This window comes from Myotis myotis, unplaced genomic scaffold (assembly GCF_014108235.1).
Source record: "Myotis myotis isolate mMyoMyo1 unplaced genomic scaffold, mMyoMyo1.p scaffold_m19_p_3, whole genome shotgun sequence".
Lineage (NCBI taxonomy): Eukaryota > Metazoa > Chordata > Mammalia > Chiroptera > Vespertilionidae > Myotis > Myotis myotis.
Window position 1 is genome coordinate 135747551 of NW_023416335.1, and position 26139 is coordinate 135773689.

The 26139-nt window shown below is 39.0% G+C and overlaps 1 protein-coding gene and 1 pseudogene across 8 annotated transcripts in view; one reads left to right on the forward strand and one right to left on the reverse strand.

The window, feature by feature from the left end:
* METTL25 (methyltransferase like 25) overlaps window positions 1–26139 on the reverse strand; it is a 103157-nt gene that overhangs the window by 68325 nt on the left and 8693 nt on the right. For 6 of the 8 annotated variants that reach the window (XR_004965889.1, XR_004965888.1, XM_036298167.1 and 3 more), the window contains exons 2-5: window positions 15557–15721; window positions 14941–15047; window positions 7308–7907; window positions 2604–2751 (exon numbers count right to left, since the gene is read on the reverse strand). Coding sequence is in view for 6 of the 8 variants with exons in the window: in XM_036298167.1 (XP_036154060.1) it covers window positions 2604–2751; window positions 7308–7907; window positions 14941–15047; window positions 15557–15721 (1020 nt within the window). In the remaining 2 variants the exon portion in view is untranslated. Of the gene's footprint in view, window positions 1–2603; window positions 2752–7307; window positions 7908–14940; window positions 15048–15556; window positions 15722–16393; window positions 16509–26139 lie in introns of all 8 variants that reach the window. The other 2 variants (XM_036298170.1, XM_036298168.1) reach the window with 2 other exon arrangements.
* Window positions 4042–4629, forward strand: LOC118650167 (annotated as a pseudogene).

A 26139-nucleotide genomic window follows, 5' to 3' on the forward strand; every position in this document is an offset into this window, starting at 1 on the left:
GGTCCCCCAATATTTCAAAATTATCTCGTGTCTTTTCTCTCTCATTTGTGTGCGGCTCCTCTTTTCAGATCCCAAACACTGATCCACGCAGACGTGGAAAGAAACACATACGACAGCTTGGTGCATGGATTCATGTGGGGGGTCCCTCGGCCTGGCCTGCAGCTCTCCGACATCCCCTAAGGGGTCCCGGATTGCTAGAGGGCACAGGCCAGGTGGTCAGTGCGCATCATAGCAGCTAGTCGGACACTTAGCATATTAGCCTTTTATATACATATGTGTATATATATATATGATAAAGTGCCAAGCACAGTGCTTATTATCTTCTACTAGTATAAAATGCAGCTGCCAGTGTAGCAACAGTGATTTTTTTCCCTATTCCTAGTCACTTGTTCAAAATGGTGAGAAATACTGAAAGTGGATCTGTGACCTGAAGATGCAGTGCAATGGCCTCAAGGGTCCAACAGGATCAGAGATGATAGTCTTAAGAAGGTACTGTGTAAAGAAGAGAGGAGGCCTTTGGAAGGGGAAGGCATCTTTGGGAGCATGATGATAAAGAGGAAAGAAGGAAGCAGGCAGCTGAAGTTAATATACTGAAGGACAATACCTCTGAATTGAAAGACACACCAACTGATACCCACTCCCAATAGAGCTTATTATTAAAGAAACCCCTAGCAGTGTCATTTACTATAGCTAAGATGTAGAAACAGGCCACATGCCCATCAGTAGATGAATGGATAAAAAAAAAACCTGTGGTACATATACACAATGGAATACTATGCAGCTGTAAAAAAGAAGAACCTCTTACCCTTTGAGACAGCACGGTGTGACCTGGAGAATATTATGCTAAGTGAAATAAGCCAGACAGAGAAAGACAAGTTTCACATGATCCCACTTATATGTGGAATCTAATAAACAAAATAAACCGATGAACAAAATAGAACCAGAAACATTGAAGCATGGAACAGACTGACATATTTCAGAGGGAAGGCAGGGGGTGCAAAGAGATTAACCAGAGAATTGATATGCATATATGCATAACCCATGGACACAGACAATGGTGCAGTGAAGACCTGGGGAGGGGGTGGGGGAGTGGAGAGGGTCAACGTGGTGAGGGGGGATGAGGGGGGAGGGGAGGAAATGGTACATCTGTAATACTTTCAACAAAAATAAATTTTTAAAAACTCATTTCATTGCACCTACAGAAGAGGAAATTTTTGAACTAAGAACCATACCTCCCTTTCATAGAATCTTGTGCTATTGTTGGTCCAGGAAAACACTATACACTTAATATTTTAAAAGCTGTAAAATTCTGATTGTATTAAAGAGTTTTTTTCTTTCTTTTAGAAAAGATGCACAAAAAGATTGTAATATAGTATAGATATTTGGGTAAATATTTTATTATAACTATATGTTTTTTCTTTTTTTAGGTTCACTATTTTCTCCAAATTTTTATCTTGAAGATTTTTGTACTCTGAATAAAATTAGAAGAATGGCAAGAAAAACATATATACTCCATCTAAATTAAACTATTGTTAACTTTTTGCCAATTTTTTCTCTCTCAATAGATATATCTCTATATATTAAAAATTTTTCTTCTATACACCTTTCATAAGAGATACTTTTAAAAACTCTGACATAAAAAAATCAAATTCAATGAACTCTTTTTTATAAAATCCTTTGCCAGGTCTAAATGGATGACCTCTGTCTCACCCAGTCAAATTTCAGTAGAATTATATAATGATAATTTTTACCTCTTATACACAACTAAATAAAAAGTAGAAATTTCCTATTCATTTGGATTTTAAAACTGAGAAAAGAACAAACAATACCATCCATATGCACACAACTTCCTAGCTTAAGAATTCTTAGCAAGGGACACTGGATGTTGATAAAGACTTCATTAAACTAATAGAAAAGAAAACTGCTAATATTAATAAACTAAATAAACATCTGATCTGAACCAGCAGTTTTGAAACCATATCTTATTACGAGATATAACATATAAAAAGAGCTGCTATGGATGAAGGTATATGTGGTGCTTTAAATCCTGCTATATACTTTGCTCATCAGGCAGCATCTCAGCCCAGGGAGCACAGTTTGAATACCATTATTTTAATGCCATTGCACAGTTTTGCAGCTTTTAAAATCATAATATGTTAATTCTTAAAAATACAGTAAGAAAAAATTTTTGAGAAATAATCAATATTCCTCACAAAACTGAAAAGGTTTTGAAAATGAAAGCAAACCTTGCATCTCTATATTCATGACAAAATAATTTAGTTTTACTATTTTAGTAAATGTATATCTTACAAGTAGTTGTAAATAGAAGTTCTGTAAAATATATACCACATTAAAATTTCAAATATTTGCAGTTTTCAGCACACACTAAGACCATTTAATGAGCAAAGGAAGTATAACAAAATGCATAAGGTGATAGTGCATCAAGTTTCAATTGATATGATGATATTAAAATTGAAAGAATATCAGATATTATTTTAAGTGTTAATTCAAAATGACAACAATGTCAACAAAAAAGATAGAGAGTTAGAAAGCAGCAATTATGCTGCAATAAATGAAAGTATAAGATATGGAGAACTTTGTACCTTTATGTGGGTTTTCAAATTCTTCAGATAAAAGGTGGTAGCAACAACCCACACTGCAAACTCCCTTGATTTCAGAATTGGAAGTAAATATTCGTAGAGTATTTGGAGCAAGATCACCACAAGTATGTAGACCTACCATCAAGCAATCCTTTAAAAATGAGAAGAAAAACAAATTTTGGCAGTTAAAAGGAGGGCTAAAAAGACATTTCAGGTGAAGATTTTAAATGTTCATTAGAATATATGGAGCTTTTAAAAATGACCAAATTCTACCTAGAATATACAGTGGTTTTAATTTATTTTTATAACAAATAATGATTCCCTTTGTGGACAAAATGACTGTGATCATTTATCACAACTAAATACTTTTGAATTGATTTTTCTACTGTTTTTGGTTACTTACCCATTTGAATTTTCTCTTTTCTGTTTCACAACTAGCCAAAGTAAAGATTGGACTGATCAAATGGAGCATGCACGACTATGACAAACTTGTGATCTGAGACACATTTATACCTTACTAATATATTTTTTAATTCACTTCTTCACAAATTAACCATTAAAACTTATAAAAAACTGCAATAAAAAAAACAAATAAAAGGCGCCAAATTAACATTTCTACTTCAACACCAAAAAAGTTTACTTAGTTCATTCCTTGCATCAAATATAGTAACTTTAAATTCAATATAACAAATTTTGTTCTAAATTTTATAACATCAGTTTTATGTAAATATTCTCCTATAAACTGTTTCAAAGCCTAATTTTAATGTATACACATACTGAATTGGTACAGCTGCATGTACTCACGGAATCTTGATCAATATACCAATTTTATTTTAATTCTTCAGTGCCTTAATTTCCTCATCTGTAAAATGAGGATAATAATGGTACAAGCACTTTGGAAAACATTGGCAGCTTACCATAAAGTTAAAACATACACTTACTAACAATATGACCTACAAATCCAACTCTGGGCTAATTATCCAAGAGAAATAAAAACATGTTCATACAGTTAAAAAAATAGACAGGGGACTTGAACAGACACATCTCCTAAGCAGGCATACAAATGCAAATCAAAACTATAATGAGATACCACTTGACACCTGTTATAATTGCTATTATCAATAAGACAAGTAACAACAAGTGTCAGAGAAGTTGTGGAGAAAAAGGAGCCCTCGTTCGCTGCTGCTGGAAAGGCACACTGGTACAGCCACTATGAAAAACAGCACAGAAGCTCCCTTAAAAATTAAAAAAATAGAGTTACCATATGATCGTGTAGCCGCTCTTTTGGGTTTCTACCCAAAAAACTTGAAAACATTTATTCATAAAGATATATGCAGAAGAGGCTCGCCGGTGGGGCCCCGGGGGGCGGGCCCCGAGGGCGGCAGCCCGAGCGGAGCATTGGAGGGAAGGAGTGGGCATCGTCCTCCGCGCCGGCCCGGCCATGAATGGGCTGCCTTCGGCCGAGGCACCCGGCGGCACCGCACGGGCTGCGCCCTGGCCGGACTCCCGCCGCTGCCGCGCGGCCTCAGCTGTCTCCTGAACGCGAGCGGGGGCTCGTGGCGGGAGCTGGAGCGCGTCTACAGCCAGCGCAGCCGCATCCACGACGAGCTGAGCCGTGCGTCCCCGTCCCTGAAGGGCCCCGCGGCGCCATGGGCGCTGCCCACGCCGGACCTGCCGCTGGTCCCCCTGGCCCCGGCGCCCTGTCAGCCTCGACTGGGCGTTAGCGTCGCTGCGCAAAGAGATGGTGGGGTTGCGGCAGTTGGACATGTCCCTGCTGTGCCAGCTGTGGGGCCTGTATGAGTCAATCCAGGACTACAAGCACCTGTGCCAGGACCTGTCATCTTCCCTGCATTCAGACAGCTCCTACCCACCTGATGCTGGCCAATCTGATGACGAAGAACCTCCTGATGCCAGCCTGCCTTCAGACCCACCTCCCCTCACTGTGCCCCAGATGCACAATGCCCGTGACCAGTGGCTGCAAGATGCCTTCCATATCAACCTCTGAAGAGCTGGGGGGTGGGGGTGCAAGTACCCATGCAAAAGGCTCAGAAACTTACCCCTCAGCAAGTACTCAGACTACAGTGCCTGCTTTCCCCCATACCACCTCCCTCCACAGGAGGGTAAGGCCTGGGTCCCTCAGAGGCACAACTGCCAACCTCCTCTCCTGTCTCGGGTTAGCTGGCACTGGGGCAGGCACCTGGGCTGCAGCCTCTGCCCCTGGCACTGGACCTCCACTTCTTCCACATGTGTGCACCTCAGCCTAGCCAACCTTCAGTCTGTCAGTGGGCCCAAAGCATCTTCTCTCCCTTGGTATCTCTGGGACTGGGATGCGTATCTGACTCCCATCTCCTTTTCACCTTTTGCTGCTGTTAGCAGCTGCTGGCTCAGGGGCATCCCACCTCTGGTCCCTGGGTTCCACTGCCCTCGACAAGGGCTCCAGGACCCAGTCTTGCACCAGCCCACAGCTGGGAGGGCCAAGAGTCTGTGCAGGATATTTAAATTGAGGGGCCAGCCTCCTGGGCGCATAGAAATTTAAAAGAAAAAAAAAAAAAAGATATATGCAGAAGATACATGTTAACTGCAGCATTATTCACGGTGCCCAAGACATGGAAAACAACTGAAGTGTCCTCTGGTAGATGATTGGATAAAGATGTGGTACATATGAACAATGGAACACTACTCAGATGAAATGCTGCCATTTGTCATGGGTGGATCTTGAGAATATCAGGCGAAGCGAAGTAAGTCAGAAAAAGTCACTCATGATTTTACTCATATGTGGGATGTAAAACTGAAAGCCACAAATGAATAAACAAACAAAAACTCAGAGACCTAGACAACAGTATGGTAGTTACCAGAGGGAAGGGGGGTGGGAGGTTAGTAAAGTATAAGGGGGTCAAATATACGGTGACAAAAGATTTGACTTCGTGTGGTGGACATATAATACAATATATAGATAATGTATCATAGAATGTACACGTGAAACCTATATAATCTTATTAATCACCCCAATAAAATTAATTTTAAAAACTGAAAAATTTAGTAAGTAGAATATTATAGCTTCAAAGGCTACCTTGTTTTTGTTTTTTTTTTTAAACAATGAGTTAGGCTGAATGATTTCTAGAAGCTCCTCTACAAAATTGTCTTAACATGCAATGGTGCCTTTGTTTAAGAAGTATTCTCTTTGAATTACATTTGACATACTTATAGTTTAGAAAAAAGTTGAAATTCTTTAAGAATACTCAGAAGCTAACATTTGCTCAAAAAACTGCATATTTGGTTACCAAGGCTAACAGTAAATACTAGGGGCCCAGTGCAGCTGCTGCCGTTCCCATGCACTGACGGCACCGGCCCTGCTTGCACCAGCTGATGGCACAGAGTAATCGATGCCAGCGCCAGCTGTGGGTGCAAGCAGGACCGGCACCGGCAGTGGGTGTGAGCGCCCAGCAGGACCACGGCGTGCAAGAAGGAGCAAAGAATTTTTAGTAACCACCAGCGGCTCTCCCTGATGACAGCAACCAGTGCCTTACCTTGGTCTGGTGCCCCCGCTCACCTGCTCCACCATCCTGCCACAGCCAATGCCCGCCATGTTCTGCACTCTGCCACCTGCTGCCAATACCCACCATTGTCCACGCATGCCCCCTGGTGGTCAGCAGCACATCATAGCGATCGGTTGTTCCGTTGTTCGGTCTATTTGCATATTAGGGTTTTATATATATACTAGAGGCCCAGCGCACAAAATTTGTGCATGTGAGGGGGGCCTGAGACCAGTCTTCACCCTCTCCAATCTGGGACATCCCTCTCACAGTCTGGGACCACTGGCTCCTAACTACTCACCTGCCTGCCTGCCAGTCTGATCACCCCTAACTGCCTGTGCCTGCCAGCCTGCTGGTCCCCAACTGTCCCCCCTGCCAACCTGGTCGCTCCCAACTGCCCCCCACTGCTGGCTTGGTCGCCCCTGATGGCACCCCCTGCCAGCCTGGCAACCCCTAACTGCCCCCACTGCTGGCTTTGTTGCCCCTACTGCCCCCCTCTGCCTACCTGGTCGCCCCTCACTGACCCCCCTGCTGGCCTGGTCGCCCCACACACCCTGCTATTCGGTCATTTGGTAGCCCCTCACTGCCCTCCGACGGCCTGGTTGCCTCACACACCCTGATTGTTCAGTCGTTTGGTCATCCCTCACTAACCCCCCTGCCGGCCTGGTTGCCCCACACAGCCTGGTGTTCAGTCATTTGGTCATCCCTCAATAACCCCCTGCTGGCCTGGTGGCCCCACGCAGCCTGTTCAGTTGTCCGTTCGGTTGCAATGGCCCCTGGCTCTTTATATATATAGATAGATAACATTGCTGTAGATATCTCTTTACTTCAAATATTAATTAAAATGTACAAGTTTTCTTTAATTGGAATTTTAATCCCTAAATTACATAATGAGAACTGAGCTTACTAGCTTTTGTGCTAGTACTTCTGTTTGATTTAGGAGGCTTGAAATGAGTGAAAGGCACTCTATTTTGGCAAACTGTAAATGTCATATTTTGTACTCTTATCAGATTTTGATAGCTGTGAGAATCATAAAAGTCTATACATAATTTTAGTTCTTTAGACTAGTGTAACCAAATAAGATATGTAGGTTAAGTAAGCTACTATTAAAATTTAATTCTATGTCCTAGAGCAGTTTTATAAATCAAATTAAGGAATTCAAATGTGAAATTACCTCCAGATCTTTAATAATATCATGTAGTTCTGAATCAGCAGTAATAAAAGATGTTAAAGGTGAGTATATATTTGATTCATTTGACTTGGATGTTGTTTTTCTTCTCTCTCTATTTGCTTCAGGCATTTTTCTCTTGAGTATTTGGGAGGAAGAAGTAGGTTCAATGGCATTAATAGGCAAAAAGTCTATAAGAGAAGAGGCATTCTCAAAACACAAATTTTCTTCTCGATGTGAATGAACATGTAGGTTTTCCATTTGTTTTCTGATGTTAGAAATAACAGAGCTCGAAAAGTCTGGCAAAAAATCTGATGTAGACATCATTTCTTGATTTGCAGGACTGTTGTTACATACTCCCTCAATATCTGCTTTATTTTTAACTTGATCTTGCATTTTCTTTTCTTTTGCCATTTTTAATGCCAGGTCATTGACATCTAAGTTTGACCGAGTATGATAGACTTTCCAGTGTTTCTTCAGCTTCCTGTTTCTCTCCTGAGCTCCATGAGTATTGGTACTTGAGGAATCGATTCCGTAAACTTTTAAGCCATACTTCAGGGACAAATAGGAACTTAGGTAGCCTTTTCCAGAACCCAGGTCAATTACCTAAAGAAAAACAGAATGAATTAAACATTACGTTTGTTATTTTAATTTTGATTCCTATTAAAAATCAACCACACTCATCACTTTTATTTAACTTTTTAAAAGAAATTCTAGACAGTGTAATATCAAGAAAAAGATGCAAAAGTCATAAATATTGGAAATAAACCTCTTCTTCATAGATAATATGACTGTGTCTCAGAAAATACTGAATAATATACCAAAAAAGCTAACATAGAAAGTGAATTTAGCAATGTGTCAGAATACAGGATCATTAGAAATTAATACTAAACCACCAGAATATATACAATACAGTAGCAATTATAAAATATTTGAATTAAAATAGCATAATATAATACCTAGTAATAAATGTAACAAAGGTTGTGTAAGATCCCTATATATTGAAAACTACAAAACACTGCAGAGAAAAAATTTAAAAGATTAAATAATGATATACCATATTGACAAAACATGAGACTCAATTTTAAGATGGCAATTTCCCAAACTGACATAGATTCAATGCAATCCTAAATTACAGCAGATTTTTAAAAAGAAATTGACAAAAAGATATCACAATTTATATGAAAGGCACAGTTCCTAGAATAACCACAACACTTTTGAAAAAGAATAAGGTTGGAGGATTTACACAATTTTGGAATCAATATAAAACTAGAGTAATCAAAACAGTATAATGCTAGTATAAAAATAGACATATAAACCAATGAAAAAAATAGAGTTCAGAAACATACTAATACTAATATAGACAACTGATTTTTCAAAAAAACTGCTAAGGTAATTTGATGAAGACAAGAGTCTTTTCAACAAATGGTGCTGGTATAACTGGATGTCTGTATGAAAAAATGTACTTTGCTTATGTCATTCCAAAATCAAAATTAATTAAAAGTGGATCACACATCTAAATGTAATAGTAAAAACTAATAGCTTCTTAAAGAAAACATAAAAAAATCTTTGTGACATTAGGAGAGGCAAAGATTTCTTATGTAGAACATTAAAAGCATGAACTACAAATAATTGAAAAAATAAACCTCATTAAAAATGAAAACTTTTGCTATTTAAAATAGTTAAAAAGGAAAAGAACTACTGAATAGTGTATTTGTAAATCATTTATTTGACATATGGTTCATGTCCAGAATATATAAAGAACTCTTATAATTCAATAAGACAAGCAACCAATTAAAAATGGGCAAATAATTTGAACACACATTTCACAATATCCTATCTAATGAAGAGATAATATGCTAATTGACCCTCACACCATCACAAAGATGGCGGCACCCACAGCCAATAAGGAGGAAATATGCCAATTGAACTGCCATGCCCTCAAAGATGGCGGCACCCAGTACCCTTAGCACCATCAGGATGCGCCTGCCTCTGGAGTTCCCCAGTCCCCTCAGCCTTCCAGCCACACAGGGCCGGCCCAAGGCACAGGCAAACCTCAGCTGGCAGCTGCCCAGCTGACACCCAAGGTGCAGGCAAGCCTCGTATTTCGGCTGCCCAGCCGCCCAGGTCCAACCTGAGGCGCAGGCAAGCCTTGGATGGCGGCTGCCCAGGCTGCCCGAGGCTCAGGTAACCAGGGCCGCCCGAGGCTTGCGCTGCTGGCAGTGGCAACAGCAGAGGGGGCATCCCTTTCCCCTGATGGCTGGGTCACCTCCCGCCCCTGAGGGCTCCCGGACTATGAGAGGGGGCAGGCCGGGCTGAGGGACCCCCCTCCAGTGCATGAATTTTCATGCACTGGGCTTCTAGTGTCATATAAACAGCCAATATTAAAAGATCCACAATATCACTAGTCATCAGGGAAATGCAAACTCAAAATAATAATGAGAAATGCACAAATGTAAAATGGTACAGGCACTTTGGAAAACAGGGGTAGTTTAACATAAAGTTAAAACATACACTTTCGCCAAAGCCGGTTTGGCTCAGTGGATAGAGCATCGGCCTGTAGACTGAAAGGTCCCAGGTTCGATTCCGGTCAAGGGCATGTACCTGGGTTGCGGGCACATCCCCAGTGGGAGATGTGCAGGAGGCAGCTGATCGATGTTTCTCTCTCATCGATGTTTCTAACTTTCTATCTCTCTCCCTTCCTCTCTGTTAAAAATCAATAAAATATATTTAAAAAAAAACACACAAAAAAAAACAAAAAAAAATACACTTACTATATAATCTACAAATCCCACTCTGGACTAATTATTCAAGAGAAATAAAAACATGGCCACACAAAGTCTTGTAAGTGAATAGTAATAGCAGCCAAATAAAGGTAACAACTCAAATGATCATGAACTGGTAAATGAAAAAACATTTATAAACATACTATGGTCTACTACCCAGCAAAAAAGAGAAACAAAGAGTAAATATAACAACACTGAGGATGTTCAAAAGCTATGTCATAAAGATGTCAAACACAAAACATCATTTGTACAATGTTCTAGAACAGTCAAAACTATAAGCAAATCAGTACAGTGGGGCCTTGACTTACGAGTGTCCCGACTAACGAGTTTTTTGAGATACCAGCTGTCTCTCGGTCCATTTTGTGCATTGAGTTGATAGAGTAATTTGAGTTAACGAGCTCCTTAATGAGCTCCTTAACGAGCTCGGTCTCCCAACGAATTAAACTCGTAAGTCAAGGCCCCACTGTAGTTCCCTGAGAATAGAGGAAAAAATAACTTGCAAAAGGGCATGGAGGAAACTTTTTATCATGACAGAAATATTTTTTATTATGGTGATGGTTACACAACTGCATACAATTACCAAATTTATCAAACTGAACACCTAGAATTGGAGAATGTATTAAACTAAAAATGATAAAATAAGTAAAAAGTTACCAAGAATACTTTTATATTGCCATGCCTCTTCATAAGAAATAAATGGACAATTACAGAAATACTATCATAAGAAATTATCTAATATTATTACAACTATCTTTAATTCCTAACTAAAATCAATTAAACTCTGTCGTAAGTATGAACCACTCAAGGAAACATGCCTATATTTGTAGTAATGTATATCACTAATTAAATCCTCAAAAATTTCAGGGGTCTTGTAATTCAAGTATTTCGTAGGTAAGACTCCAATAAATAATGTCCCCTAAATAAGTAACTAGCTTACAAATACTTTCCTATACCAGTTTTTAATGTTAATCTCTGGGAAACACAGAAGCATAATATATCTTGACTTTAAGGAAGTATAATCTAATTGAAGTTACCATACCTATACTCATGAATATAAGAGCTGTACAGTAGAAACTCTATTAATCAATTCCCTTATATCTGAATCTTCAGAGAAAGCAAAACTTTCCTTTGATTCTATAAAACACACTCACTGATATCAATGACAAATTTAATGCTAGCAACCAGTGGTTGATGTAAACATCAGCATATTTGTTCCCACCAATTTAGATATTTTCTTACCAAGAGATAATTGAGTTTGTTTTCAAATATATATATTTTATATATATACATATATATATATACATATATATATATGCAACCGTCCAACCGGTAGCTATGATGCGCAATGACCAACAGGGGGCAGACACTCTGACCAGTAGCTATGACATGCACTGACCACCAGGGGGCAAACACTCAACACAGGAGCTGCTGAGCTGTTGTGACTTGGCACCTACGGTTCTCAGGTGATGCACCAGGAACCAGAGAGGAGGGAGCCCAATTCCAGGGTGCATCACCCAAGAACTGCCCTCTTGCAATCCAGGACCCCTTGGGGGATGTTGGAGAGCTGGTTTCGGCCTGATCCCCACAGGCCAGGTCACGGAACCCCACTGGTGCACAGATGCACCGGGCCTCTAGTATGTTTATAATAATTTCACTAGTAAATGAGGAAAATTCTGGCTACAAGTAACATCAAGTTTTGAACAATGAAGAAAATTCACTTCATTTTAGGAAATCTTTCAGTAGAAGAGCTGAACCATTCAGAGATTCAACGACATTCAACTTTAGAAAATATGTACCCCTACGTTCATGGCAGTGTTGTTTACAATAGCCAAGATATGGAAGTAACCCAAGTGCCTATCAACAAACAAGCGGATAAAAAAGCTATGATACATATATACAATGGAATGTTAAGTCAGTCATAAAAAAGAATGAAATCTTATTATTTGTGACAGCATGAATGGAACTAAAGTGTATTATACTAAGAGGAATAAATCAGAGAAAGACAAATACCATTATTTCACTTGCATTTAGAATTTAAAGAGCAAAATAAACTTTTGCTAGCTTATTTTTAATTCCTCTTGATGGCTGTAGAAACTCTTAGAATCATGTCTTCACAATATAATACCTAAAAACCTTTTCAGTAATGAGTAACTTTTCCTAGAAAATTTGTCAGCCTACATTTACATCTTATTGACCCAAGCTGACTTCTATCCCTTTCCAAACTGACTTAGTAACATATGCAGTGTTAGCAACAGAATGGAAAACTCTGTGCAATTAAAAGTTGTATAAGCCAGAAAACGTTTTGCCTTCACACTATCTGGTCTCAATTGCAAAATTTCCACCATCCTGATTTCCTACTCTTTACTCACAATAGTATTTTCCACTCTGGATCACCTTACAGGTTAGAAGACAGAGGAGACTCTAGTCCAATGCCTGCTGTGACTGACCTTCCTAGTCTCCTAATTCTGTTTAGGATACTTCCTCACAAAAACATTGTTACACACAGTGGTCATTATACTTCAGATAGAAGAGTTACATTTTGTTGACTAACTTGAAGATCTAATTACCATTCTAAGCTAAAGGCTTTCAAATTTCAAATTTTAAATAAATTTATAACACCAATATGGAATTCTCTGATGAACTTCATAATCATATATCCATCAGTTTACCTAATTTTTCCACTTGAGTGTCTAATAAGCATCTCAAACTTAACATGTTCCAAACTAAGTGCTTGATATTTTCTGTAAAACCTGCCTCTCCCCACATCTTCTCCATCACAGTTAATGAGAGCTCTCTAGGGCCACTAGTAAACGCAAGTGTTTCTGATTCTGAATTTCCATCGACCAACTTTAAATCTGCATTTTAAAAGTAAAGTAGTAGATATATAAAATGTTTTAAACTGAACTATTGTGAGAACCAAATATTGCTATTAAATGATTTAACACAAAGACCTTTTAAAAGTCTTTAGGAGATTTCATCCACTAGGAACAATCTCCTTTGCTTTGAAAAAATTCCCTTAAAGCAGGTCTAACATGATATATTAAGCTATTTCAAAATTTTTTCCTGCTATTTAGAAATAAAATAAATCTGCTTTGTTACAGTTATTTATTATTATGCAATATTTCACATAAATAAAAGAATAAATAGTCAAAATGTAAAGTTATGAAGCACAATAAATACCCTTCTTCTTAGTTTTTGTGTTACAGTAGAGCAGATTCGACACCAGAGATTTATTTGGGAGGTGAAAGAAGGGTAGGGAAGTAGAGAAGAGAAAAAGAGAAAGGAAGGCAGCCCAATAAAAGGTGCACTATTAATCAAGATACTTTTAGGGCAACTTGGGTTTAATTGCACTGGGAAATTCTGAGAGCTAGTGTAGAAGGCAGACTCAGAATCATCCACCCGAAATGTCAGGGAATTGATGTATTTGATATCAACTTGTACCGATCAGTGGTTCAAGGCTTGCCACAGAGAGGAATTAATTCCCAGAACCTGTATGCAAGCAGCGCCTTGTTTCAGCAGCCAGAGAAAACCCACAGGGAAAGAAATGCAGACATTGCCAGGTAGGGAGTAGGCTGGCACACCATGCAATGGGAAGGCCCAAGAGTATTAGGTTAGGTGTCTAACAGCACCGGCTATACCCACGAACCTATCAGCCATCCTAAAAACTACAACATTAGTATTTCTGCTGCCTTAATTGTGGATGGTTTTCCGTCTATAACCCATTTCCCTGCGTCCCTACCAGAGGTAATTAACTATTCTCAAATTATTATGATTCCATTGCTTTTTTTCTTATAATTTTTTGCCTTAGGAATATACCATTATTTTTCTTTAGAGCTTCTAAAAATGGTACCATAAAATATGTGGCCTTCTGTAAATTGCTTATTTTTTCCCATTCAATTTTATGTTTCTAATATTCACCCATGTGATTCGTATGGCAACAGTTTAAGTTTCACTGTGTACTTGCACCTTCTGGTCCAGATGAGCATCACTGCCATGGTGAGCCTGTTACTAATCCTGAAAGGTGTTGCTTAGGTATGATACACTTAAGAAAAGATTAAAAACTATTGCTTAGCTCTTGCTTCTAGCCTCTACCCTACAGAGCTACATTGTCACAAGTGGCTGTGCACACCTAGCCCACACTGTGATAACTTTCTAACCATCCTCAGGCTCTCCTCAAGTCTGGAAGAATCCATGGAAAAGATTCTAACACCTAATAAAAATTGAAGGAGGGAAAATTGTCCATTACCCCCATAGATGTTCTCATAGGGATAAGAAAAATAACTTACTATTTTTATAAGCCAGGGGGAAAAATAACTCACTATTTTTATAGGTCCAGGCAATCTTTGATTTTATTTTAACATCTGTTTTCAAAGATCTGTAACACAAAAGCGATTTCTCACAACAGGAATGCATTGTAATTCTGACAGTGTAAAAGAATCCAAGTTCTAAAATATAGTTTCTTTGTGTTACTATAATGAGGTAGGTGCCCCATATCACAGCTTGGCCAGGTCCTGAGAACAATTTTGCAAAATGTCATCATCATAATGCTGCCTAAAGTTGGAGTTATAACATGTCAAAGGGAATCATCTTTAACTTCTATCCACTCTGAAAAGAGTGAAATTTGTGGCAAAACATGCATAGTGATACCTTATTTTTAGTATAGATTTGTTATAATTGGAGTGTATTTGGGAAATGAAAACACATTTTTAAAGGCTCTGACATATCTCATGTCAGCTATTATTTAATGGCATTTTAAGGACTAGATAGTAATAGTAGAAAAAAGAATTTGAATGATACAAAAAAAAAGAGAGGCAATAATCTTAACACCTGAAAATAAAGGGAAATACTCTTACCTGTTTTATCCCACAGTAATCAGCAATACTGCTGATCAGCTCTGACATTGCCTGAACTTCGTGAGATTTTTTCAAATTCATAAACTCATCTGGCTTCACATTGTCACCTGAGTAAAAATACAACAAAATTAAAACACTGCTATCAAAGAAACCAAAGTTAATAAGGACCATCAGTTGACATTCATGTTTTCTGTAAGTAACTATGAAAATAATATAAATCCTATTGTGGTATCTACTAGTATATAACAGATCTCTATAGGTTCAGCTCCTATGATTCAAATTTGAATTAATAAAATAAATAAGACCGACAGAACATTATTAAAATGTTCCTTGATACATAAAACAATTAACTATAAAGAAAAAGACTGATAACTGAATTATCATATAGAAAAAAATGTGGAGATCCATAATGAAGTTGTTTAATATGTTGCATGAGAAGACCCACTTGGCATAAGCCTATGTGGGTTCATGATATAAGGTTGAACACTAAAGTAAGACCATCTTGAAAAGACATACATATATGAACAATATACTGCTTCTAAATGCCTAAAATCATACATACACATACATGTATACACACACACACACACACACACACACACACACACACACCTACCAGTTTTCTCTTCTTTATTTCCTCGAAGGGCTACAAGCAATTGCTCAAAAGGAGTACATATTCCCAAGTTTTGTATAGAATAATATTTCGTAGCCAGAGCAAAGGCTTCCACACTAACTAGCTTCTGGGAAGTTTCACAAAATATTTTGGAAAAACCAGTAATACCTAAAAAAAAAAAAAAAAAAAAAAAGAAAGCCAGGAAATGTTAGCAATACTTAAATAAAAGCTAATTGTGTGAGATTAAAAAAAATAAATGAAAAAAAACAGTGGATCTTTACAACAAATTACAATACTTTCATTTTAGTGTGAATTTTGCAATAACTTTAATGGTTCAATTATATTTGTTATTTAAACTATTAGCTATTGTAGCACTCAGTTTTCTCCTAACACAGTACACAATTAATATATTTAAACTCCAAATTAAATGTGGCCTTTTTTTGTTCCATGAGACAGAAAAAAAGAAAAAGAAGTTTAAATCCTGCTAAACTATAATGTAGTCATGAAATTTATGAATGGTCCTGGCCGACCTACAAATGTGAATTTAAAGGTTAGTCCCCACAACACTGTCATTCCCTGTCCACACTGCATGTGGAATAATGCCAATATCCCCTGTGGTATAAATATTTCTGTAAAACAGTTCCTAAATAATTTAAACCATGTAGAATTGTATGTGTGTGTGTGGTGGGAGGGCGGGGAGGAGGTATGTGTTCAGTGCACTGAACCCAATATGAGTTCTAAAACTAATGAGATGATGATCAGGTGAAAACATTCCATTTTCTTCCCATGCGCAGTTGAAACCAGACACTCTGAGGTTATCGACAGTTTCCAAATGCTCACTCATTTAGAAGAGTCTGGTGAACTGCTGTACTGCCTGCAACATCCAGTGGCCCATTCTGTGTGAGGATCACGCAGCTTGTTGAACTCAGGTGTAGCCACACCTCGCCCAGGGGAACTGTGTCATTTATAGACAGAAGTTTTGAGAGTATTAGAAGATTCACTGCACATCCTTTCCCCAGAACTGTAATAGCTGAAGGAAGGGTCAAGGTGGAACCTGCCTCAGCCTGAGTCCCCATGTAACTACAACAAAGACACCACTGCTTCAAACTACAACGGACATGCAGAATGAGAAAAGTAAACTTGGTTGTTTTTAGTCACTGAGAGTCTAGGCTTATTACTGCAGCACAATATTACCTATTCTGATGAATATGCATAAACACACTGGTAGATTTACTTTGTATTTACTCAATCCCACTTTCCTATGGTCATTTTTAATACATGTTAATTTATTAACGAAAGGTTAAAAAAGGCATTCAAATGTGTCTATAGTGGTTCAAAGAAACTCTTTAAGATCCAATGAAGTCCATTTACTGAAAATTATTTTTAATAATTCAAAAAAGCCACACATCCAGTGGTTAAATGAAGTATTTAAAAACTTCTGGTTATAAAAGCATGTGCAATCCAGGGAACAACTTTGGTCCTAGCAGAAAAACCATACTGCATATTATGAAGGCTATTCTATGATAGCTGATCCTCCATAGTTCCTTATAAAATTATATAAATCCACATACACACAAAGACTGATGCTCCTTAGCAAAAATTAAAAGCAAGAAAATTGATGAAGGTTTGCAGAATTCAAAACAAAAACTGTATGCTTAAGATAGTATCTTTTTTTTGTTACTTATTTTTTTAAAGAGTTTTTAAAATATATATTTTGATTGATTTCAGAGAGGAAGGGAGAGGGAAAGAGAGATAGAAACATCAATGATGAGAGAGAATCACTGATCAGCTGACTCCTGCACACCCCCGATTGGGGATCAAGCCCGCAACCTAGGCATGCGCCCTGACTAGGAATCGAACTGTGACCTCCTGGTTCATAGGTCAACGCTCAACCCCTGAGTCATGCCGGCAGGATAAGATAGTATCTTTTTAAAGTTATTATCTACTAAGTTGTTTGTGGTAACATTTACCAATTTAATTAATAAAAATAAAATTGGCAGAGATATATAACTTCCATTTCTGAATCAATTAAGTGGGAATTTAAACTGTAAAATTACTATAGTGATTTAACATATATTTTGTATATGATATAAAGTTCTTTGGACATTTTACAAACTGAAATTACTAATGCAGCCAAAAGTAATAAAATCCACATCAAAATATTTAGGCATGATACAGAGGGGAAAACTCAGTCAACTATTAAGTGAGACTCTCAGGTTTAAGGGCCGTCTCAACATCCCCAAGTTCCAGGGCAGCAATTTCTTAGAGTGTGATAGAATAAGAGTATTAAATCTCAAAGTGCAGAGGGACTATTATAGTAGTCAGTTATTGGACAATGTTGCCAACAGAAAGAAATGTGATGTTTCTGTTGGAAGAGTAAAGGTTCAAATCAACTTAACTATCCTACTCAGAATACTTGAAAAAATTCCAATTCAAGCTTAATTAAATGTTGTTAATTTGCTTTTAATTATAGGCCTCCCAGTAATTCAGAATTTTGGAGACCTAAATTACAAAGATATTATCTTTTCAATAATGTTTACTTTATAAAAAGAATAGTGTTTTTATTCAATCCATCAGTTTAGGTTACTAAGAGTGACACCAGTTTATTCAGAAAAATCTAGAACTCAATGAAAAAATATTTTTGAATTAGAGAAATATATATAGATTCTGTACTTTCTTTGTTTTCAAGTAATCAGCCTGTAACTTCTACAGAGAGAGGAGAGAAGAGAGAGGAGAGAGGAGAGAGGAGAGAGAGGAGAGAGAGAGAGGTGTGTCAATATTCTTGTCATTACTTCCATCTCTGAAACAGTATGTGAGCAAAACTATATGGAGTGGTAACAGTGTACATATTCCTCATATGCTTCTCTAGGTAATTGTATAATGAGTTTGGGTTTGACAGCTAGCAACACAGAATCCACAGCGCTACTGAATTTATATTTAGTTAATTCTTAATTAGTTAATGTTTTTACACAGGGAAAGCTTTGTTTTCAAATTTGGTGCCCACTGCACCTGCATATTATGTGGCTTGATTATTTTGCCAACATCTCCCTCTACTGGACGTACGTGTTTTGCTTTATTATATGCATTGGCTTTATTAGTTTTTATACACCCTGTATCACTGTTCCACAGAGGTTTCTTATAAGATAGGTTAATAGGGCATGAGGAAGCAAGGGGAGCAAACAGGCAGGGAAGTTATTGTCTACAATATGAGATCAGGAAATCTCTAAGTATTGTTTTTTTTAACAGCAGAGATCAATGTAGTATAAGGAAAGACAGAGAAGTTATACATACACGTTGGATTATAAAAATGTTAAGGTAAAGCCCTAGCCAATTTAGCTCAGTGGACAGAGCATCGGCCTGCGGACTGAAGGGTCCTAGGTTCAATTCTGGTCAAGGGCATATGCCCAGGTTGCAGACTCAATCACCAGTGGGGGATGTGCAGGAGGCAGTCGATCAATGATTCTCTCTCATCATTGGTGTATCTCTCTCTCCCTTTCCCTTCCTCTTTGAAATCAATAAAAATATATTTTTAAAAAAGTTAAGGTAAAGAAATGAATAATAATGTTTCAAAATTAAAAATAAAATAGAATCAATGAATATATAATATTTATATATAATAAATAAAAAATGTCAAAACTAAATGTGTTCTTTTACTTGAATACTACCTAGCACTTTAAGGAAGTCAGAGTGCTATTAGGATACACAAAAACTCATCACTATTATTGCTTTATTGGTAACATTTATTACACATACACTATATGTCAGGCACCATGCTAAACAGCTTACATTACATGGAATAGTCTGATAAGCTAGCTACATAGTGCTATTATTCCCATTTATAGAGGAAGAAATTGAGACTTAGAGAGGCTGCAATGTATCCAGGTTCACAGAAACACGAAGTGGCAAGGTGTGAACTAAGGCAGTGTTCAACCTTGCTTTTAATTCCCACATTTAATCAGCATGCCATAATAGTAAGTAGACTGGACAACAAATGAAATCAGGCAAAAGAGCAGTTAAGAAAAGTGCTAGACAGATTGGAATGTCAGAATCAGGTCTAGCAAGAATTGCCTCTGGCACAGATCAATACATGTAATATCTTAAGCTAGTTCATACTCACTTTGTTTATTTTCTTAATTGTTTCACTTTCTTTACTCCCCTCAACACCTCCCTCTTTACCAGAAGCGGTCTTAAGGCTTCAAGAAATTAAAAAAGTAATTTCTGTATTTAAAACAACTGATAAGTCTCTGAAAAGGAAATAAAAGTTTTTATGATAAGGTTTTGTTGTGGTATCTATTTCTAGAAACAAGACAATGGTACTGCTTCGTGTCCAGTTGAAAAGCAACATACCTTGCATGTAGCAGGTACTCAGTTAATAGGAAATAAATGGATGGATGGATGAAAACAATTCCTCAGTACATTTATTACTGTAGCATCACCAGGTACCCTGGGCAGAATGAATTCTCAGATTCTGTGGTGGCAGTGATTACTGAGGCCACAAGGAGGACTTCACTAGCTGAGCCTGTGAGAGCAGCATGAAACCTCACCTCAGCCCTAACGTTTATAATCGCAAAGTGAAGAAAAGAGTGATTTAGGAAATTTAGAATGTGATGAAATATAAAATGCAACTGTGTATTAATTCTGGGCTTTAACTGTGTTACAAGGGATTAGGGCAAAGGTTACTACTGCTATTATAACACAGACTAGAACAGTCCCATGCCCAGAATTTCAAGAAGAAATCAGTAGTGCCCTCTTAACAATCTTCACAAGGACATGAAAATGTTCTGTATTCATCCTATATAATAAAAGCCTAATATGCAAACAGACCGAACGGCAGAAAGAACAGTTACTATGACTCATACTGACCACCAGAAGGCAGATGTCAATCCTGGTGAGTGCAGCAGTGGTGGCGGGAGCCTCTCTTGCCTCCACGGCAGTGCTAAGGATGTCCGACTGACGGCATAGGCCTGCTCCCCCTAAGCTGGCAGTCAGACATCCCCGAGGGCTCCCAGAATTTGAGAAGGCTGGGCTGGGCTGAGGGACTCCACCCCCCACCCCCCGAGTGCACGAATTCATGCACCGGGCCTCTAGTTTCTACATAAATACCCTACAGATATCTGCAATTCAAAAAGTTCAAAACTGAACAAACGTTCTCATATTCACCAAACCTTTCCTTTCTCCTGTTTCCTATCTAATTAACAGTGTTATGCCTCACCCAGTGCTGAAGCTGAAAATCTGGGGACCCCCCCGCCGCCACTATCACACTGTGGTTTAAACTCCATTAACTCTCACCAGTGCCACAGCAATAGCTTCATAGGTGATATTTTTCCTTACTGATAAAACTACGATAGAACAATGCTCAGTAAGTGTTGGCTGGGTTGAATTATGTTTTCTAGAATGGAAACTTACTTACTAGTATATTCAATGCAAATTTAATAACATAGTTTAAGGCTTTGGCTTCTGTTGACTTGAGGATTCAGTCCTATATACTTGCTTAGGAGACTTCAATGCAAAGTTAAAGTCTGACTTGTTAAACTATGAAAATATAGATGGGATGTATTAAATTTTATGAGTGCTTTAATATACCTATAATTCCATCATTTATGTAAGAAAGAAAACAGAATATATACTGTTGCTTTTTAAGATAAATCAATTTATATCATCCAATTATGTGCTAAAAAACTTTGCCAATGCTACTTGAGTGTAATTTATGGTTGCATACAAAACGAAAAAATATGTTATTTCCACATGAAAACCTCTTAAAAAGAATAAGATATTACTAACAAAGAATTGACATGCATGTCCTTATTGTGCCAATATTAACATGAGAATGGATGTATAAAGCATGTGTAAGCATTCAGAAGCATTATTCACATGTAGCTGTTACTTACAAAAATAAAATTAAATATAAAAATAGGAAAAACCTAACCACAGTATTTTAACTTTAACAGATCCTTTCTATAGTTTAATTTGAAGGAAAAGAAAAAAAACATACAAAACTCCCAGCAATTTATAAGTTGATTTGGTAAATGAAAAATAAACTTCATTAAAATAAATAAGTGAGCCCTGGTTGGGTAGCTCGGTTGGTTAGAGTGTCATCCTGATACATCAAGGCTTGATCCCCAGTCAGGGCACATACAAGAATCAACCAATCTTATCTAATAAAAGAGAAACATGGTAATCAGCGTACGACCGCTACCCTTCCCATTGGCTAATCAGGGCGATATGCAGATTAACTGCCAGCCAAGATGGCGGCCAGCAGCCAGGCAGCTGGAAGCGAAAATGAGGCTTGCTTGCTTCAGTGACGGAGGACTCCAACATTCCCACCTGCCTTGCCAGCCTCTGAGCTTGCAGTTTGAAACATTGTAACAAATATAGAAGCTAAACAAAACCCCAGAAACCTGCTTTCAGCCCGCCGGGATCTCAGAGCTGGAGTTATACATTGTTTCGATTATAGAACCCAAACAAACCAGATACCTGCTTTCAGCAGCAGACGCCTCAGAGCTGGAGCCAGAGCTAAAGCTGGCCCAGAATAAAAAAAAGAAAAAGAAAAAGAAAAAAAGGAGCAGTTGGGAGCTTCAGTCACCCGTCAGCCTGAAAACAGCCCTCAGCCCCTCACCCAGACTGGCCAGGCACCCCAGTGGGGACCCCCACCCTGAAGGGTGTGTGACCAGCTGCAAACAGCCATCATCCCCTCACACAGGCTGGCCAGGCACCCCAGTGGGGACCCCCACCCTGATCCAGGACACCATTCAGGGCAAACCAGCCAGCCCCACCCATGCACCAGGCCTCTATCCTATATAGTAAAAGGGTAATATGCTTCCCAGCACTGGGATCAGTGGAGCCGCGAGGCTTCCCAGCACTGGAATCAGTGGAGCCGATAGGCCTCCCAGCACCGGGATCAGATGACAGGGGGCAGCGCCCAAACCCCCTGATCGCCCTGCGGCTCTGTGTGTGACAGGGGGTGGGGCCACAACCTCCCAATCCGCCCTGCTCTGTTCGTGACAGGGGAAGGCGCCCCTACCTCCTGATCAGCCCTGCTCTGTGCCTGATACGGGGGGAGCTCCCCAACCCCCTGATCACCCTGCGGCTCTGTGTGTGACAGCGTGCGGCGCCCCAACCCTCTCCCCCCACGGGCCCTGCTCTGTGTGTGACAGGGTAGAGCCATAACCTCCCCATCGGCTCTGCCCTGAGTGTGACAGTGGCGGCGCCCAACCCCCTGATCGGCCCTGCTCTGCAGGTGATAGAGGGTGGCGCCCCAACCCCCTGATCCACCCTGCTCTGTGTGTGACAGGGCGCGGTGCCCCAACTCCCCTATCGGCCCTACTCTGTGAGTGATAGGGGGGAGCTCCTCAACCCCCTGATGGGCCCTGCTCTGTGCGTGACAGGGGGGAGCTCCCCAACCCCCTGATGGACCCTGCTCTGTGCGTGACATGGGGAAGCTCTCCAACCCCCTGATCGACCCTGCTCTGTGCGTGACAGGGTAAGGAGCCCCAACACCCCTGATGGGCCCTGCTCTGTGCGTGACAGGTGGCAGCGCCCCAACTCCCCAATCAGCCCTGCTCTGAGCCCGACCAGGGGCTGCACCTAGGGATTGGGCCTGCCCTCTGCAACTCTGGAGCAGGCCTAAGCCAACAGGGCGTTATCTCCCGAGGGGTCCCAGACTGCGAGAGGGCACTGGCCAGTCTGAGGGCCCCCCCCTTCCCCCCCATCCCCCCCGAGTGCACCAATTTTTGTGCACTGGGCCTCTAGTGAATGTATAAATAATTAGAACAACAATTTGATGTCTCTGTCTCTCTCTCTAAAAATCAATTTTTAAAAAGGAAACAATTCAGAGGCGCCCACTATGTACAACATAATAACTGAACCTGAATAAAGTTAATTTGTTACAATTTGTGATTCATCTATGGGACATTGTGTCTTATCATTTACAAAGTATTTCGACAACAAGTGTTCAAAGTGTGGATCCTAATTCCAAGGGGATCAGCACTACTCAGTTGTAATTTTATTGAGATGCCACATGGGATGTGCTTACTCAGGTCTTTGCACTTGTTTTTAACTCTGTCTGAGACCATCTTCTATCCGATATTTTTATGGCTGACTTTCTTACTTCCTTCAGGTCTTTGCTCAAATGTTACCATTTCAGTGAAAACTTCTGTGACAATCCTATTTTTAAAACTGCACCCCACAAAAAAAAAAAACCACACAAACAAAAAAAAACTGCACCCCACTCAACTCTTATTACTCTCTGATTCTTTATTAATTTTTATAGCACTTACATCATCTGACATTGCAAGTAAAATCCAAGAGAACACAGATTTTTATTTACTGCCATATTTCTAGAACCTAGAATAATGCCTGGCGCTTGGTTAAGTTCTCAATGAATGAACAAAGGAATGAGCAAAAACTAGTTTTGAGCCTGGCCAGTGTGGCTCAATGGCTGAATGTCCAACTATGAACTAGGAGGTCACAGTTAGATTCCCAGTCAGGGCACATGCCTGGGTTGCTGGCTAGATCCCAAATAGGAAACATTGCAGGAGGCAGCCAATCAATGATTCTCTCTCATCATTGATATTTCTATTCCTCTCTTCCTTCCTCTCTCTGAAATCAATACAAAAACAAAAACAAGAAACAAACATGTTTAAAAAAAAAAAAAGAACTAGGTCTGAATTCTGGTTCTCAGACTATCTCTGTGTGGCCGTGAACTATTTATTTGTTCTAACACTTGATTTATCTATAAAACTAGAGGCCCAGTGCACGAATTCATGCACCAGTGGGGTCCCTCAGCCTGGCCTGCAGGAACGGGCCGAAACCAGCTCTGATATCTCCCGAGGGGTCCCAGATTGCGAGAGGGCGCAGGCCAGGCCGAGGGACCCCACTGGTGCACGATCTGGGCTAGGGAGGGATGCGGGAGGTTGGCCAGCCAGGGAGGGACCAGGGGAGGGCTCCAGGGAATGTCCGGCCCGTCTTGCTCAGTCCTGATCAGCTGAACCCCAGAAGCAAGCTAACATACCAGTCAGAGCGTCTGCCCCCTGGTGTTCAGTGCACATCATAGCGAGTGGTTGAGCAGCCTTAGCATATCATTAGCATATTATGCTTCAATTGGTTGAACAGATGACTGGATGACCGGACACTTAGCATATTAGGCTTTTATTATATAAGAAGATATAGGATAATCAAAAGTTTCTATTTTCAGAAGATAATCAAAACCAAGTAATAGATTTCTAGAAATTCAACAACTTCAAAACTCAATTTAAAATAAAAGTATTTAATAAATGAAATAAAAAGTTAATTGAAATTTAATAAATCAATGTGATTGTTAGCAAATAAATAAATTCCAGATTGCAAAACTTCAAAAATTGATGCTATAATTGTAAAGGCTATTTTTAAAAATGTATGCATTTCAGTCCATTAAGGGCTCTAAAATCAATCTCTTGTTCTTCTCTTGTTCCTACCGCAGACATTTCCTTTCTTACTTCAACTGTCAACCCCACTGTAGGCTCTACTCCCCACGGTGCCTCAACAAATGCCAGTATTTTAGGAACTAACTCTGCCATTGATCTCTTACTGAGAAGACCAGTATTTCCAGACCTACACTTCCAGGCTTTCAAGAATAAAAGAGATTTTTCAGATTTTTATTATTGAGGCAAGACACATAAAAGACTTTTTGTCCCAGGTAAACTGTAATTGTAATTAAATTACTAAAGAGGGATTTTGAGAGAGTGAAACTGTCACAACTTTCCCTTAAAATTGTACTTTTTGTGCATTTTATTGAGTTTAATTTCTTCTGTTATTCTTATTCTAAACTCCATTATTTACATTTCAACATTAATATAAAATACATGCATGTCTAGTCTACTGTCTCATAAATTCAGTTATAACATTTGCCAAGTAAAGAAACATGCAAAAGGAATTTGCGTTAAATATATATTTTTCTCTATCTAGTTCCTACTGTATCTCCAGCAGATCTTGTTCTCTACTTGCTTAATATTAGTAAAGTACATAATTCATAAAAATCAAATAAATTTTATTCTTTGGTGGCTGCTGTACAGAGAATAAATATAAAATGTTAGCCTAAAGTTTAAGTTTTGCCATTTTATTTAAATAATCAAATAAGAGGGAAGAATTAAGCTTCAGTAATTGACAATTGGTGCTGATTCCCCTCACAGAGGACCGATTTCAGCACTTGATTAAGATGAGTTAAATAAATGTTTAGAAATATGTAAATATGCCATAATAAGGAACAAAAAGTTACAAGAAGAAAATGCAGAATGAGCAAAGGTGTTGGTCTAAATCAAGATAAATTCAAAGAGCTCTGTGACCAATAATGCTTTCAACCTCTTGTCCTGAGGTGTAAAAGCTAGAGGCCTATGAATCACCTATAGCTGTATATAGTTTCATGTCCATTTGTGAGCATAGATGCACTACTTGGGTTATCTCAAATTCAATATATCTAAAACAGAATGCATTATTTCCCCAAACAGTTCCTCTACTGATTTTCCTAATTTTGCTAATAGTATTATTCGTTATTATTCTTTAAGACCTTCCCAGAGTGAAAATCTTGGAATTATCTCTGATAATTATTCCTC